The sequence below is a fragment of the Trachemys scripta genome, chromosome 7 (genome assembly GCF_013100865.1).
Source record: "Trachemys scripta elegans isolate TJP31775 chromosome 7, CAS_Tse_1.0, whole genome shotgun sequence".
In the NCBI taxonomy this organism is placed as follows: domain Eukaryota; kingdom Metazoa; phylum Chordata; order Testudines; family Emydidae; genus Trachemys; species Trachemys scripta.
Window position 1 is genome coordinate 48,885,411 of NC_048304.1, and position 17,933 is coordinate 48,903,343.

Consider the following 17,933-nt stretch of genomic DNA (forward strand, 5'->3'; position numbering starts at 1 on the left):
CTGGTGTCTTTGGTTTTTGTGTGTTTTTGCAGGGCATGTCTCCCCCATGATGCTTTGGGGTACATTTTCAGGGGGCAACAGCCCAACAGGGCTTTTCGGTAGTCTGGTTAGAAAAAGTCCTGGAGCTGCGGCCATGTTGACCTCATGGGGAAGGGCCCCAGCAGCTTGCCAGGCTTGGGCACGTGGCTGGATGGGATGGAGCTGGGGTCAGTAGGCGGAGGGCGGCTGAGTGGCTGGCACTTTCGTTACCTACTAATAATTTCAAAGATGAGGCCGGGCTTGACTTGCATGCGGCCGCTGGCCTTCCAGTGCAATTTGCAAGAATGGCCCCCCTTGTTCCAGGACAGAGGAGGGGAGGAAGGGGAAGGAAGAAGAGGGGGATGGGAGAGATGAGGGGACAGAGGGCTCCAGCCTGACTCCCACTCCTGCTAGGCACCATGCCCCAAAGCACCATGGGACAGTGAGGGGAAGGGGTTATATGGGGGTTGAGGCAAGTGTTCAGTGGGAAAGGGGAAGGACAGGGCCGCCTTAACCTTTTGTGGGTCCGTCGCCAAACATAGTTGTGGGACCCCATGGAGGCAGTGGAGCACGGTGCAGGGAGGTCAGTCCCCAGAGCAAAAGGCCAGCTGGAGGCAATGGGGCGGGGCATGGCATGGCAGGGGAAGCCCCGCTCCGCCCAGTGCAAGGGCACTATTTACAAACCAGCAGTTGCCAGATGCACAGTGGCCCGCCTGGCCCTGTGCTGCCAGTATGTCCCCTTGGGGGCAGGCCCATATGATGCCACACAGCCCCCCCCCCCAAGCCCCCCCCCCAACCCCCTATGCCCAGTGCCCCCCCAGACCCAACCACAACTGCCCAGCACCCCCCATAGAATCTCCACTCCTTAGTGCCCCAACACACACAGATCCTCCCCGCCCCTTCACAGCCCAGCACCCCCACCTACTCCCCACAGACCCACTCCCCCAAGCCCTGCCTCCCAGCCACACTCATGGGCGCTGCTTGGGTATGTCTGCTGGGCTGAGCCGGCAGCGCAGGCAGGGTTGGTCCCAGGGCTGGGAATCGCTCCATTCCCTCAGGAGTGGTGCAATCAGTCAGGCCAGGACCTGCCTCGGCCGGGGGCCCTCAAGACGCACTTGCCTGGAGGGGCCCAGCCAAGCTCCCTGCACTGTCTCCTCCCCACACCTGACTGAGACTGGCCAGGCTTCTGCACCAGTCCCAAGTGGCTCAGCTTTGGGGAGACAGATGGGGCCCCACAGGTGGTGGGAAGCAGAGACTGCCCAAGGCTGGAGGTGCACTGGGCTCCAGCCAGGGGGCTGAGAGGAGCAGGGGGTGGGGCCAAGGGGTGGAGAGGAGCCCTCAGGCAACCTGCAGGTAGGACGAGAGGAGCAAGTGGTGGGTGGGGGGAGCCAGCGGGGTCTCAGGGCGCAGTGCAAGCAGAGCAGGCCGGGGCCCCTTCTGAGCATAGGCCTGGTTCCATGGAGCCACTGGAGCCATTGTAAACCTAGTACTGGGGAAGGAGAGGTTTGTGCAGCCAGTTGGGTGGGAGCTGAAGGGAGGGGATGGAGGGGCTGGAAGGAGTGGAGAAGGGGATGGGGAAAGCCATGGGCTCCTTTTGCTAGGTGTCCATGGGGCAGGCCCAGCAGCCCATGTGCTCTCCCTCCCTGGAGGTTTCTCAGCCCAGTTCCCCTTGGCAATGCTGGCCTCCCTGCTGCCCAGGCATGTGCCTTTGCCCCAACCTTGCCCCTCGCACTGTGTTCCCTGCTGGCACCGCCACCCTGCTGCCCGCCTCTAAGGCTCCTGTTGCCAGCTTTGGCAGGAGCTGAGCTTGGGCAGCCAAAGCAAACACAGCCCAGGCCAGCGTGGGGGAACTTCCGCAGGGCCTGGAGCAGGGCTAGCACCCTGCCCTGGCTGCAAGGAGGAGGCAGCTGCTGTCTGGCAGGGCCAGACTTCCACTGGCTTCTCCAGTGCCTGCACCGGAGGGCCTTTACAAGTCCCCAGTTTTGGCTGTGACGGGAGCCTGTGCTGGCCTTAGGTGGGGGGGCCCTTGCCCTACAACGCATGGGGTGAGGGATTAAAGCCGGAGAGGGGCACAAGCACCTTGGCACATACCCGGAGTGGGTGCAGCATAGATGGGAGCAGGGCAAGCACCACATATCCTGCCCTGGAGGGCCCATAGGGGCCGTTTCAATGACCCACCCAGTCTGTGGCCGCCCAGCTGAGGTGACCAATGAGGTGGTTTGTGTGATGTGGAGACAGTGCCTGCTATGGGCAGCCGGAGCCCCCTCCCCACTCATCACACAATGGGTACTGCCAGCTGGAGCCTCCGAGCAGCCTCTTCGCTAGCCACCCCAGGGAAATCAGATCCACTGGTTGCAGTCAAGCAGAGATGCATCTGCTCCCCAAAACTACTGTGTGCAACAATTTCGCTGTCTGTTCAGAACATGCCTGTGGCTGGGATACACAGGGCACTGTGAGGTCAGGCTGAGGGGCACCAGCAGAGCTGTGGGGTGCGGGGAGCCCTGGTTGGGCTAGTGGGGGGCTGTGGGACAGGACTTCAGTGCATTGGCAGAGCTGCATGGGGAAAACCTACAGGGGGCTGTATGGGGAAACTCTTGCCAGGTGCCTGCCACCTTTGTCTCTTATTCTAGCCGGCCCCATCTGTCCCCTTTGACCAGCTGTAAAACCCCATTCATTTGCAATGGCCTGTAGAATGCAGGCTCTGGTGGAGATGCTGGGTTATGAACTGCTCTGGGAGGCTTCACAGCTCGCTAGTGCTTTTCTTGGCCCTGAATTTGCTCTCCTGGGTGAGGGGCAATGCAGGGGTTAGACCTAAGCCTTTGCTTTCGACTTCCCCCTGTGAGCCAAGAGTCTGAATCACTCTCCTCCTCTCCCCCTCACCACCCGACTCTGATCCGGGCTCATGGGGGCGTGTTTTCTCCTCACCTACCCGCCCCCATGCAGTCTGGCCCAGATCACTTCAAGCCCTTTGTCCTATGACAGTGAGAGGTGTGTGGGTGGAGGAGTCCTGTCATTTCCATGTTTCAGAGGTGCTTTAACTCTTTGTGGCTTTCCAGAAACCTGCTGAAATCTCAGTTCCTCTGCCCTGGCAGGAGAAATGGCACCCAGAAGGGTGATTAGCACGGCCTACCTTTTTGTCAGTATGGTGGGAGCAGCGTGGCATTCCCCAGGCATAGGGGCATCTCCTCTCCCCACTGCAAAAGTGGGTATGGTGCTGTGCCCAGGCCAAGCTGATATTCCTGGGCCGTGACAGCCACAGACAGCCCCAGAAATCAGCCACAGCACAGGCAGTACTGTCGCTGGCCTCTCCCTCTGTGCTGTAACCAGAGAGGGGCATTTGGTCTCCACTGACCCAGTCTGTCCTTGGCCCCCCTCTGCCAATGTGCCAAGTAGGGGGCCAGTTAGCGGAGATTACGACTCCGATTACAGGGCTGCCATCAGACAGGACCAAGTTCCCGCCTGGGGCTGCATTCAAATCAGCACACCTTGCTCCCCACCCCAAGGTGTCCTCCTCTGCCTCAGCAATCCTGGCACTGCGAAGGCTCCGGTGTCACCGTCTCTTCCCAGAATGGACAAAGCAGTGGCTAGTGAGTGCAGTGCACAGTTGGGGGCACTCAGGGGCAGGATGGGGAAGGGGAGGTGCAGCCCCCCCCCAATTGCTCCAACCAACATTACCCCCTCCTCCTCAGCCCGTCCAAAATAGGTGACTCTGTTTTATTTGGGGCGTTTGCTTGGCTAAAGGCTGCAGCCAGCCAGTTTACTCCAGCCACGACCGCGCCTGCACTGCAACGGGGCAGCCTCCCCTGGCGTAGTTCGGGCGCAACCCAGGGCGCCCTGGGCAGGGCCTGAAACGCCCGCTGCCCAGCGAAGAGTTAATAGCCTGAGCTGCACGAGTCAAGGCCCCGGGTCTCCAGAAGCTGAAGGCTGGATTATTTCCTTTCCCAGTCTCCCTGGCGGCTCCCCCACCGCAGTGTAATAGGAACCAGACTCGAGGGGGGCTGAGCTCTGCCTCTGCCCCATTCCCCTCCTCCTCCTCCCCATGGCTGGCTGCTTTAATGAGAAGTGTGTGCGTGCGTGTGCTGCCACCTGCTGATCGATGCCTGGAACTGCGCCCCTAATCACAACAGGGGATTGGACTACAGCTCCCCCACCTCCCAGCACTGCACCGTTATCACACACCGCCCCCTGCAGGGCACCCCGCAGCACTGCACCGTTATCGCACATTCTTCTAGGCTGGCTGGGCCTATTCAGAGGCGATGGGGCTCAGCAGACTTGTGACCCAGTCAGCTCACCTCCCTAGGTGGGGTGAATGCTGACAGTCATGTGACTGGTGAATCATGTCACCCCATTGGGCTAGAGAAGGTAGAGGCCTGGAGAAGGCTACTGAGGGCTCTGGCAGGGTATCATGATGTGCCAGGGGAGCAGGGACTCCAGGCAAGAAGGCCTGGGGGTGGCTGCTGAGGAAGGAGCAGGGGCCAGCACAAAGGAGCTGGGGGGGAGGGAGGGATGGAGAGGAGCCTGGGAAGGGAGAAAAGCTGAGCCCCAGGGCAGGCAGATAGAGGCGTGTCTGGGCTAGTGTAGACCAACCAGACTCTTAGACAGGCCCAGTGTGAAAACTGTGTTTGGTTTTGGCCTCGTATACCCGGGATGGGGTGGATCTTTTGTTAGGGACTTAGGCAGAGGGTCAAGTCACTGCAACAGCCAAACTAGTCTGTGAAATTAATGAGGAGCCCTGAAGGGAGGGAAACTGAGGCATGGATGTTGCAGGACCACCCCATGCCACAAGAGGATACTCTGGAGGCCAGGGCTGGAGCCCCCAACGCTGCCCCCATTACAAACACTGAGGCAGCCTAAGGGGCTGGTCCGGTCCTGAGTTTTGGTTTGGCCGTTTATAGAAATCAGGACCTGCTTTGGATCCGGATCCTGGTTTGGATCAGAGCTCTGGTTTCGGGGTTGGCTAGCGCCAGGGCTGTGCGGGATGTGGACCATCTGGCTTGCACATGTGCACCTCCCCCATCCTGTTCGACGGACCACCTGGAAATGTTCCAGAGTAGACCCCAGCCCCCAAGACACCGGCTGTGGTTACTGGGGTGGAAACAGCCCCTCCCCCATTATGCCACCCCTTAAGGCTTTCATAGTCTGGAAAGCTTCACTCATCCCTTTAATCCCTGGTTGGAAGGGTCTGCTCCATCCCACTCCCCCAGCCTGCCGTTGGCTGGGGAAGGAGGCAAACTGGGAGGAAGGATTCCAGAGCTGGTGGGAGATTGGAGCTTTCTTATAGCAAATTAAGCTCCTGGCTCAGAGGGAGGCATTGTTCTAGCTGAGCTTCATCCATCCCCTCCTCTCCAGCCCCACCAATCCCAGGGTGTAGGGTCTGGCAGTGGGCTTCATCTGGGTCCTGTTGAACTGGGTCCACAGGCAGAGCAGGGCTGTGATCAGAGGTCCTTCAGGGAGTGGGCCCAGCCCTGGGCCTGGTGTTTTACCCTGGCTGCCCCCTTTTAAAATGCTCTCCCTCCCGGGGGCGGCCCGATGCCAGGGCCATATTTCTGGCTTCCCAAATCTGCTGCTTCAGAAGCCCTGGGCGGCAGGATGGCTTCACGGTAGTGAGCTGTGACACCCTCGGCCCAGCTGGGGCATTACAGGTGAAGTCTCAGCACCACGTGGCTATGCAGAGCATGGGGATGCAAGGATTCCTTGGGGATGGAGCTGAACCACCCCAGGACTGCATTTCCCATGAGCCTCTCTGCCCTTGGCCCCTGCTTATCCCCGTTCCCCCACATCAGTTTGCATCCCGACACCAGCCCAGAGATTTATAGACAGGTCTCCACTTTCTTCAGCTTCCCCACTGATGCTGCAGGCCTAGCTTCTAGCGGGGCAGGAAGGAAAGGGGCCCGCCCCATATGGGCTGGGAGGACTGACTCCTGTGGCCTGAGAAGTAGCCTGGCTAATTTTGGCTGGCTCCACTGGATCCTGGCAAGGCTAGTCAGCGTGGGCCACTGCTTCTGCTACTGAGCACAGCCACAAGCATATGGGCATGATCCACATCCAACCCCAGGATATGATTTGCCTTCCCAGCCCATGCTAGCTAGCCCCCAGGGCTGCAAGCTTCCTCGGAGCAGTACCCTACCCATGCCAGCTGGCCCCCAGTGCTGTGAGCTTCCTCAGAGCAGTGCCCTATCCACGCCAGCTGGCTCCCAGTGCTATGAGCTTCCTCAGAGCAGTGCCCTGCTCATGCCAGCTGGCCCCAGCGCTGCCAGCTTCCTCAGAGCAGTGCCCTGCCCATGCCAGCTAATCCCCAGTGCTGTGCACTTCCTTGGAGCAGTGCCCTGCCCATGCCAGCTAATCCCTAGCACTGAGATCTTCCTTGGAGCTGTGGCTTTGTTGCCATGGCTTGGATTCTGGCCTTGCAGTTTAGCACTGCAGCTCTAACCCATGTTCCGCTGACCCCACGCTATCTCTTTGACCCGTTCTCCCTGCTCCTTCTTTCCCCCCACAGGTAAATCTTTAACCGGGGCACAGAGCAGCTAACCCAGGGCTCTTCCACCCCATCTGCAAACACTGCTTCCCCTTTGGAGCAGCGGCCCTGGATCATGGCCCAGCAGTCCCTTCACATGGGGAAAACACACCCCACCCCCTCTGAGGACAGGAGCGCAAGGAAAAGAGGGAGGGGCCATGCCGGGTCCGGTTCGGTATCTCCTAGGGGAAGAGATGGGGGCGGGGAATAGAACCCACTGACACGTCAGCCAAGGTCATGGGGAGGGCAAAGCTCTGGAGCAGGTGCCAGGCCTCCCACCACAAATCCTTGCGAAAGCCAGCGGTTTGATCCCAGCCCTCGCTCCTCTGCGGGGAGAGTCTGGGAGTTATTAGGAGGGATGAGGTTGGGACAAACCAGTAGGAATTAGCTTTGGAAAGTTGACAGCACTCGGCTCCCCTGGGGGGCAGCAGGAATCCACCCCACCCCCCGTCTCTCCCAGCTTCCCCATCCCTGGGGGGCTGAGTGGGGAAACTGGGCAGCCGGAGCATCCACTGAGATTTTGCTCTCCCGATTCGAGGAGCCGGGCCCCCAGGAGCTCTCCCGAGGCCTCAAGGACTAGACGCCAGCCATTGGCACGCAGGCTCAACATGGCCACCGTGTTCTTACTGCCCTGGGCATGCTTGCTGAGCCTGGCCCTGGTGGCTCGAAGCGCGGCAGACGGGGGCCCAGTTCTCTGGGACCGCCCCTTTGTCACAGTGTGGAACGCCCCGAGCCAGGAGTGCAGCACGAAATATCATGTGCCCCTTGACCTGGGGGTCTTTGACATGGTGCTGAACCGCAACGAGTCCTTCCTGGGCCAGGAGATCGCCCTCTTTTACAGCAACACACTGGGCCTCTATCCACACTACACCCCGGAGGGGATGGTGGCCCACGGGGGTGTCCCCCAGAATGGCAGCCTCCAGGCCCACCTCGGCAAGGCGCGGCACGACATCCAGGCCACCATCTCGGAGCCAGGCTTCCGGGGCCTGGCGGTGATCGACTGGGAGAGCTGGCGCCCCGTGTGGGCTCGGAACTGGGATGCCATGGAGCTCTATAAGGAGAAGTCCCAAGAGCTGGTCCAGGAGCGGCACCCCGACTGGCCCCCAGACAGGGTGGCCGAGGAAGCTCAGAAGGAATTTGAGCAAAGTGCTCGGGCCTTCATGGAGCAGACCCTGGTGCTTGGCAAGAGCCTGAGACCTGAGGGCTTCTGGGGTTTCTATGGCTTCCCCAGCTGCTATAACTATGATTTCAAAGCGGCCAACTACACAGGGGAATGTCCCGCCGTGGAGCAGCGGCGGAACGAGCAGCTCTGGTGGCTCTGGAACCAAAGCCGGGCGCTCTACCCCAGCATCTACCTGCCCAAGGAGCTCCGGGTGACAGACCAGGTTGGCAAGTTCGTTCGGCACCGTGTGGCCGAGGCGTTCCGGGTGCAGGGGCAGACGGGGACTGGCAGCCTCTCAGTCCTACCTTACGCCCGTATCCAGTACGACTTCACAGAGGACTTCCTCTCGCAGGTGATGCCCCCAGCCAGCATTGCCGTGCCCCCCCCAGCGCCGAATAGAGGGGCAGCATGAGGCAGAGGCCAGCTTTAGGGGCGGGGGTGTTTCCCATCTTCTAGCCCAGGTCCTCTCGGCCATTGCTTACCATTGTCACCCGGGGCCAAGGAGCAGCCTTTGGTGGGGAAGGGGCAGAGGGAGGAAGTCTGGTAGGATGAAGTCAGCTCGGGGAAGTGGGGTGGAGAAGCCCTGGAGGACAGAAGGGGGATCCATAGGGATCCCAGTGGGAGACGTGTGAGGGACAAGGGCCATATCCTGGGCCATGGGTCCAGAAGAGAGCAATGTTTTTACACAAGACAAAGGTCTGGGCTCCTGGAGGGTTTCACTACATTTGGCCTGTTTCAGGCTATTCCCCTGTCTTTTCCTTGTACCTCCGGGAAAGAAAATACTCCCAACTCAGCCAACTCTCCACCCCCCCTCCCACCCCAGCTTAGCAGAGACCTGTCTTTGTTTTACACTGCTGTGGTCCCAGTGGCCCCGAGTGGTTAGCCAGCAGCTAGGACCTTGCTGGGTCAGTTCTGAGTAAGATTATTTGCAAAGAATGGGCGCAAAGTCCAGCTTCCCTGAACAGAAAGAAACAAACAGCCGGCAGTTTCCTTACTGAGAAATCCCCAGGCCTGCCTCTTCAGTCTGTGCTGGGTCCATCGAGCTCTGTCCCTCTGCTCTCTCAGGGCCATGACGTTTCCCTGCCTGCTCTAGCACCCCCTCACAGCTTGCCAAACCAGCTCCTAGCCCCTGCATTTGCCATTAGGGAACCCCACAGCCTGCACAGCTTATCTTCTGATCAGGGCTTGCCATTGCATTGGATGGTGACTTCTGTTGTTTCCAGCTGTCACTACATAAAGGGGCTTAATTGCTCCTTCCTTTTAGCCTGCAAGAAGGTTGCTTTAACCAGGTGTGTGATTGTTTGTAGATCCCGCTTGCTGGCAGTCATTAACACCTGTCAGCATAACATGGCTTTGCAAGTGGGCAGCGAGTCCATGGCACTGTCTTTGATGCACCTTTCTCACCTGGAACAGAACCACAGAGGTTCCTCAATCTGGCTTGAGGCAGCAGGTGCTGGTGGTTGTCTCCTGTTGTGCCAGAAGGGGGCGATCTGTGTGGGAAGGATGCATGCGTGGATCCTATGGGAACAGCCTTCCACCCCTCCCAGGTGTTAGTAGCCGAAGCTGTTATCTTCATGGTGATTCTCTGCTTCTTGCAGGAGGACTTGGTCCACACCATTGGGGAAAGTGCTTCTCAAGGTGCCTCAGGGGTTGTGCTGTGGGGCAACGAGGATTACACTCACTCACGGGTACGTTACATGGGGGGCTACGGCCGCTTATGGGTTGGGAATAGAATCCTGGCCAGGGTGTGGATGCTCCTGCCCTCAGAGGATGGGAAGGTGTGTGTGGGGGGTCTCATGTGGTGTGTAACTGGCAGTTCCCAGGTGTATGTGATGCTGAGAGTGGGAGCCCTGGGGTCTGGCTCCCCCTGCACTCAGGAGCTGGGAGGGGGGACTGTGTGGAAGGGAAGCACTACAGGAAAATGGGCCCCTCCTCTCCCCTGAGAGAGCCCTGCCTGGGCCTGTACTGTGCCCCCCATACAGGAGTCCTGCCTGGCACTGAAGAAGTACGTGGACAGGAGCCTGGGCCACTACATCGTGAACGTGACCAGCAGCGCCACACTGTGCAGTCGCACGGTGTGCTCCAGCCACGGACGCTGTGTGCGGCGGGCTGGCCATCCCGGCGCGTTCCTGCACCTCAGCCCCTCCAGCTTCACTGTTCGGAGGCACCGCAGCTGGCCCCACCACCACCTGCAGGGACAACTAGCAAAGCAGGAGCAAGCCAAGCTGGTGGAAGAATTCAGCTGCCAGTGCTACACTGGCTGGGCAGGGACCCGGTGTGAACATGAGGGCAACCCAGAGTGACATCCCTATATGCACCCCACATGGCCCCTACACCCCACCCCTGACATACCCACACCCCACATATACTCCCCACATGGCCCCATGCACCCTACATTCCCCCATATACCCCACCCCTGACACACCTACAGGCCACATATACACCCCTACATGGCCCCATACACCCCACATATACATCTCCCACATGGCCCCATGCATCCCACATGGCTCCATACACCCCACCCCGACACACCCACACCCCACATATACACCTCCACGTGGGCCCATGCACCTTATGTAGCCCCATACATCCAACCCCTGAAACAACCCCCACGTGGCCCCATTGCATCCACATGGCCCCCTCACCTTGAAACACACCCGAACACCAATATGGACACAGTCTGGGATGCAGTTCATTCCTTTCTGTCATGTACCCCTCACATAGTGTAACTCTGTACTTTGTAACAGGAAACATGCATGATATGCGGAACCCCATCATAAACTGACATGTAAGTGTCAGATCCATCCTATGCTAAAACCACCTCACCGGGAGGTGCATACCACGTATAGCGATCTCTGTCATGTCAACAACAGAAAGAGATTCATACCTCATAGCCCGAAATGTGCGCTGTAACTAGCAGCATGCAAGGGCTACTGCGGTGTAAGCCTCCTACATTGAACCATTCAGCGTGGGGCTGTTAAATAACCCCCCCACACATGGGCCCGTGCACCCTATGTAGCTGTTACCGAAATATCGGGTCCACCTAGCTGAGAGCCAATAACAGCCAGACAAGGATAAGGAAGAGTTGCTTTATTCTGCAGAAGAAAGGAGAGCTTTGCACCTTAGTACAAAAACTCTGTCTTACACACATTTTACAGATTCTTTATACACATTTAGACAAAGGTTCTTGCAGTGTTAACACTTGATTGGTGGTTGTTAGACCCCGTGCTTTTGCTATCTGGTCAGTGAAAACCGGCTTGGGACCAGCTCCAACTACCTTAAGGCCTTGAAGGGAAGACAGTTGAAAAGTTTAGGCTACTGTGTATTTGAAGTGTCTGCTTTCCCCTAATGGCCACTGGTTGACATAAAGGCTGCTCTGTTAAGGGGGGGTCACTAGTAACTTTTACAGTCCCCCCTTCGGGCCTGACAAACCCAAAAATTGTCAGGCCCGTTACGCAATTTGCGATTAAGCTGGAGGGACAGATACTGGGTTTTTTTATGGACAGCAGAGCTTTTGATCATAGCATTACACAGGCATTTGGCACATTGTATTATTGTTTAAATAACACATAGAAAGAAAAGAATTTATTTAACAATTGTTTGAAAGAGCCCCGTAAACCATGACCCAAGGTTTGGAAGGAGGTCCTCAAAACTAAAGGTGTGATTAAGAGATACAGCATGGAAAACAACAGCAGCATTCTGTTTATACATAGGTTATTTTGATATTTTGTTTTGCTTACTAATGTAGACTCTTAGTCTACATTCCATATTATCTACACAAGGTCACAACAACTTTTTACACATTTTTTTTTCACTTGCCTCACACATTTTTTGCTTTTACAAATTTTGCATTATTAGGGTTACAGTTAGCCTAACTCTTACTAACGAACTGTTATGCATTGCATCCCCTTCCTGTTAGGTTTTTTTTTGCTTTTAAAACCCCCCCTTTTGTATACTAGTACAACAAACATTTTCAAATTTTTATTTGCATTAAGTTTTGGAATTTAGATTTTACTTTAGATGCTTTAACCTAAAGGGTTTTGATTGGATGTAATGACAATGCATGATGAGCATGGACATGAAAGGTATTACTATTATTACATTTTTTACAATAATAACATAATTTTAAGCTAACTAATAACAATACAAGCAATAACATTTTCATAGCAATACTATAATGGGGTTGTTGTACAGCCTTAGTTATAAAGCACAATACATTATACTTAGTACATAAAATAGATACTTTATAAACAGTATGAAAGGCATACTTTTTAACTTGATATATATTTTGAAGCATGTGAATTTGCCCTTGTACTTCAGAGATTTTTTGAATCTCTGGTAACAGTGAAAACAAATTCTGAAATTTATTAAATACTAAACTAGTTTAATTAAAGGGTATTTGGAACTTAAGGGCTACTTGAAAAACTTTATTTGCAGGCCACTGGTTAACATAAAGGCTGCTCTGTTAAGGGGGGGGTCACTAGTAACTTTCACATAGCCAATACACCCCACCCCTGGAACACACCATACATATACAAAGCACCATGCAAAGTGCAATTCACAATGACGCACAGCACCTGGCTGAAGTGATCATTCCAAAATAAAAAGAAATCACAAGCTAGAGCCATGCAAAGAATTCACATGCCAACCTCAAGAGCCGATTCACACATGCAGAGCACCCGGCACTGCCACCCAATCAAATGGCTTTTTGTTTGCACAAGTGTAAGCATGTGATGGCCTCCATCTTGGCTGATACCCAGGGGATTGAACAGGAGACCTCCAGAGTTAACCACATGAATGACTGCAAGCTTGAGCTGAAGAGTCAAGGGGTCTTAGCAGGGCCTATACAAGGCTCTCAGCCTGTGTGGATCAGACCTATAATATCCCCACCCACTGGTGGATCACAAACGTGCTGGCATTTTTCAGTTGATGGTGCACCATCTGGTATTTAGGAGTGACAGAGGCGAGGGGGACTGGCTGAATGGATTTTGGAAGGAAATTCCGAGCTGAAGGTGTAGCAGGGAGAGAGCAGGGAGCTACATGAGAGTGTTGGAAGGGGACACGGTGGGAACACTAAGTTGGGAGGAGAGATAGTTACGCTTGTGGGTAGGTGTGATGTTACTGACATGAACTGTGACTGTACAGATCGTTGTTGCAACCAAGGTCCTATAGTTGCACTAAATCTTGTACAAAGGAGGTCAAGAAGGTGTCTATGAAAAGGTGGTAATTTGTTGGTTATGATTATGTTGTCTGTATGTGTGTATCTTTTTTGTATTTGAAGTTATGAATATTGGCTATGTACTTGTATCTCAATGTGTTTGATTCTAAGTAGCACCAGTGAAGCATTTGGCCAGCTTATTGTGAAGAGACTCTTCAGATTAAGTGCCCAATCAAGAAACATGTGAGCAATGGCTGCTCTACCTGTAAAAAACTGAGTCATGCATGGACATGTGACTTGCCCATGTGACTGCAAACTCCACCATGCTGCTGTGATTTTCCACAGTAAGAACAAAGGGGTTTCCTGCCACATGGCAGAGGATATAAAAGGCCCTGGAAACCCCTCCATTTTGTCTTCAGTCCTGCTTCTTACCTCTGGAGGAACTTTGCTACAAACTCAAACTCTGAAGAAGGGACTCAAAGACTCATCCCAGCTGTGGATGTACTTCAGAGACTTGATTTGAGCCTGCAGTTTATTCCATCACTGCTACAAGCCTGAACCAAGAACTTTGCCAGTACTGTATGTAATTGATTACTTTGACCAATTTTAGCTCTCATCGATATTTCTTTCTTTTTATGAATAAACCTTTAGATTTTAGATTCTAAAGGATTGGCAACAGCATGATTTGTGGGTAATATCTGACTTCTATATTGACCTAGTTCTGGACCTTGGTCCTTTGGGATTGGGAGAACCTTTTTTCTTTTACTGGGGTATTGGTTTTCATAACCATTCATCCCCATAAGAAGTGGCGTTGGTGGTGATATTGGGAAACTGGAGTGTGTGAGGGAATTTCTTGATGACTCCTGGTTAGCCAGTGGGGTGAAACCGAAGTCCTCTCTGTATGGGTGGTTTGGTGAGCCTTAGAAGTAAAGAACCCTCAGCCTTGGGCTGTAACTGCCCTGCTATAAGCAATTTGTCCTGAATTGATACTCTCGGTAGTGTCCTGCCAGAGGCCACATCGTTACAGTAGGGATAGGGTCCAGAGTGACCTAAACAAATTGGAGGATTGGGCCAAAAGAAATCTGATGAGGTTCAACAAGGACAAGTGCAGAGTCCTGCACTTAGGACGGAAGAATCCCAGGCACTGCTACAGGCTGGGGACTGACAGGCTAAGCAGCAGTTCTGCAGAAAAGGACCTGGGGATTACAGTGGATGAGAAGCTGGATGAGTCAGCAGTGTGCCCTTGTTGCCAAGAAGGTTAATGGTATATTGGGCTGTATTAGTAGGAGCATTGCCAGCAGATCGAGGGAAGTGATTATTCCCCTCTATTCGGCACTGGTGAGGCCACATCAGGAGTATTGTGTCCAGTTTTGAGCCCCTCACTACAGAAAGGATCTGCCACAGATCCAGACTAACACAGCTACCCCTCTGATACTTTACAGAAAGGATGTGGACAAATTGGAGAAAGTCCAGCGGAGGGCAATGAAAATGATCAGGGGGCTGGGGCACATGACTTATGAGGAGAGGCTGAGGGAACTGGACTTGTTTAGTCTGCAGAAGAGAAGAGTGAGGGGGGATTTGATAGCAGCCTTCAACTACCTGAAGGGGTGTTCCAAAGAGGATGGAGCTCGGCTGTTCTCAGTGGTGGCAGATGACAGAACAAGGAGCAGTCGTCTCAAGTTGCAGTGGGGGAGGTCTAGATTGGATGTTAGGAAACACTATTTCACTAGGAAGGTGGTGAAGCACTGGAATGGGTTACCTAGGGAAGTGGTGGAACCTCCATCCTTAGAGGTTTTTAAGGCCCGGCTTGACAAAGCCCTGGCTGGGATGATTTAGTTGGGGATTGGTCCTGCTTTGAGCAGGGGGTTGGACTAAATGATCGCCTGAGGTCTCTTCCAACCCTAATCTTCCATGATTCTATGACATGGTGCTGGTGAGGGGTGGGAAGCAAAAGGAAGAACAGGCTAGGGATGCAAGTAGGTAGCTGCAGAAGGTGTGATTTTGCAAGGGGGTGGTACTGAGGGCTCTAGGTATGTTTATACTGCAGATGGAAGTGAAGTTCCCAGTCCAAATGGACAGGCACATGCTAGCTCAGCTGGAGCTAGTGCGCTAAAAACAGCAGTGTGGGCATTATGGCACAGGCTAGTCAGAACATGGCAGGGGGAGGGGAGCAGGGCTTGTACCACTGCCCATGCTGCAATGTCCACACTGCTATATTTAGCACACTAGCTCAAGTGAAGCTAGTGCATGTCTATCTGCCACTCCCAGCCGCCATGTAGACATACCCTAAGGGACATCAGCATTGCTCACAAGACTCAGCCGATGTTGGATTCCCTCATAAACACTGAACTAGGACAAGCTGGACATCTCAGCTCCTGGGTAGAGCTTTCCACACTGGAAAGTTGGTGGCTCATCCAGAGGAGATGAAATCAACAGACTCCCAAACCCAAGGCTTAGAAAGTGACCTCAACAAAAAACTTGCATCAGGATGATTCATTATTTAGCACTCCCCTGCCCCACCCCACCCCAGTAATGTCAATGGAATGCTGGGCTTGTTAGACCAACATGGTAGCCACTGAAAGGGGCTGGTGTGTGTGTGTGTGTGTGTGTGTGTGTGTGTGTTAGGATGGGAGCGGGAATAGCATCCCACCAGACACCATCTTGTCTGGAAAGATGAGTCCACGGAGCCTCATTGCCAGCAGGTTCCTTCCTCAGAGTACTTCACGGGTCACTGGGAGGATGCTACTCCAGCTGCTGCACTAACTGCTAAACGGGAGGCAGGAGACCATATTGATGGGCCTTAAGATCAAAGCCTTTGGAATGGAGAGGACTCTGCTCTGGGGGATTGGATGCGGTTGTATCCCTGGCTTTGCCAATGATCTGCTGGATGACTTGGGCAAGTCAATCATAGGCATGAGACCTTTGTCTGTCATCTTTCTAGACTGTAAGCTTTCTGGGGCACGGGCAGTCTCTCTCTATGGGTCTGACTACACTGCAAGTGTGATAGCATTCCCCGGGTGAGGTGTCAATGGGCAGGATGTCAAAGGACTGGGCCAGGCTGGGTGTCAATGGCCAGATGTCAAGGGACTGGGCTGGGCCTGGTGTCAATGGGCTGGGTGTCAAAGGAGTGGGCCGAGTTGGTGTCAATGGGTCAGATGTTAAAGAACTGGGACATGTCGGGTGTCAATGATCCAGGCCAGGTGTCAATGGGTTGAATATCGAAGGACTGGGCTGGGTGCAGTGTGAATGAGCCAGGCCAGCTGTCATTGGGCTGAGCCAGGTGTCAATGCACCATGTGCCAATGGCCTGGGCCGGGCGTCAATGGACTGAATGTCAAAGGACTGGGCCGGGCCGGGTGTGAATGGGCCGAGCCATGTGTGTATGGGCCGGGTCTCAGTGGGCCAGGCCGGGTGTCAATGCATCATGTGTCAATGGGCTGGGCCATTTTGAATGGGCTGGGCTGGGTGTCAATGAGCTGGGTGTCAATGGGCCAGGTATCAATGGGCTGGATGTCAAAGGACTGAGCTGGGCCGGGTGTCAATGGATGGGGCTGGGCCAGGTGAAAATGTGCTGGATGTAAAAGGACTGGGCCGCGTCGGGACGGATGTCAATGGATGGGGCCAGCCCAGGTGAAAATGGGCTGGATGTAAAAGGACTGGGGGTGTCAATGGGGCGGATGTCGATGGGGTGGGTAGCAATGGGCTGGGCCAGGTGTCAATGGATTGGGTGTCAGGGTGGATTTGATTAAATCACTAGTCAGAAAGACTCAATTTAATCCTGGATTTCTACATAAAAGTGCATTCTTGTTGGTTGTTATAACCTTAATACATATTCTTCACAACTCAGATAGATGTAGGTTTCATTTTTAGTAGGTACATACTATACATATTTAAAGTGATTTATTTTGAAAACTTTTCAGATTACTTTTACAGGTATATCAGAAAATAAATGATTGTTTTGTTATTTAATTTATCAAAGGTAATGGGAGCAGATATTTATGAAGTCATTGGGAGGTGAACTATCTCCAATTCAACAGGTTAATCATTCATATTTGGAGGATTTTCTTGCCATGCTGTATTAGGAGGAGAACATCACCAGACAGACATTTAAATTGTTTTAGTTAACTAAAACAAAACAACAACAACAACATGTATTCTGGATTTTTTTCTTCAACAGCAAACAATATTTTAACAAAACAGGCATATGAATTTTTGAATTTAGTTAAACATTCAAGTTTTTTAAAAGCAGGTTTGTTTTTGTTAAAAATTTTTTTAACTAAAATAGTTAAATGACATATTTAAAAAAAAAACAAGCAACAAAAATTAAATCAACTGTGTCAGCCAGGTCAACATGAGAAACTTAAAATATTGGCTTCTGCAGCTAACTCAGTCATCTTCACCTTCATTTTCCTGTTTATTCATAATCTAGAAAAGAAAAACAAGTTTTCCTGCTTTTTCAGGTCCCAAACGATTTCTCAATTTGGAAAGAATTAGTCCAAAGGAAGAAAATATTCTTTCTACACCGGCAGAAGAAGCTACTGCTGTTAAAAGTGAGATTATCACTTCAGCAGTCTCTGAATCCAAGTGCTTAAGTGACTTCCACTAGTTCACTGGTGTGATTTTCTTTAAAACATCATCAGCAAACATATATTTCTTGAAGGTTTGACTCTGGTACTGAGTATTGAGAATATTTGAAAAAAAAAAAAATGAACTGGAGATAGTGCTTGTCCCATTCGTTTTTTAATGCTTGTAATTTAACTCTGTCATTGCATATTTCTCTTTTTGCGATCTCAACTCAGTTCCTTCCAAATTTCAACAACATCAGCAATAAAACAGCTATTTCCCTGCATTTTGTTCAAGGCTACAGAAATAGGCTTCAGGGTACTCAGCATGTGTTCAACACTTCTCTTATGCCCAATGTTGAGAATTTTGGCTGTGACAGTGCCATCTATTTTTTCACTATTTTGTTCACAAACTGTCATCAGATTAGGCCACTTCTTGATATAGTGCTCAAAACAGTCCACTACTGAGTTCCATCACACGTCTTGTGGGAGAGTTAGCTTGGTTCTTCCCACTTTTTTC

General features: G+C 53.0%; 1 protein-coding gene across 1 annotated transcript; it reads left to right on the forward strand.

Moving 5' to 3' along the window:
• Positions 1-1,586: 1,586 nt before the first annotated feature.
• Positions 1,587-10,058, forward strand: HYAL1 (hyaluronidase 1). Its single transcript, XM_034776830.1, has 3 exons — positions 1,587-8,046; positions 9,293-9,382; positions 9,677-10,058. The coding sequence occupies exons 1-3, from the start codon at positions 7,141-7,143 to the stop codon at positions 9,995-9,997; spliced, it is 1,317 nt and encodes a 438-aa protein (XP_034632721.1). The 5' UTR covers positions 1,587-7,140; the 3' UTR covers positions 9,998-10,058.
• The last annotated feature ends 7,875 nt before the right edge of the window (positions 10,059-17,933 follow it).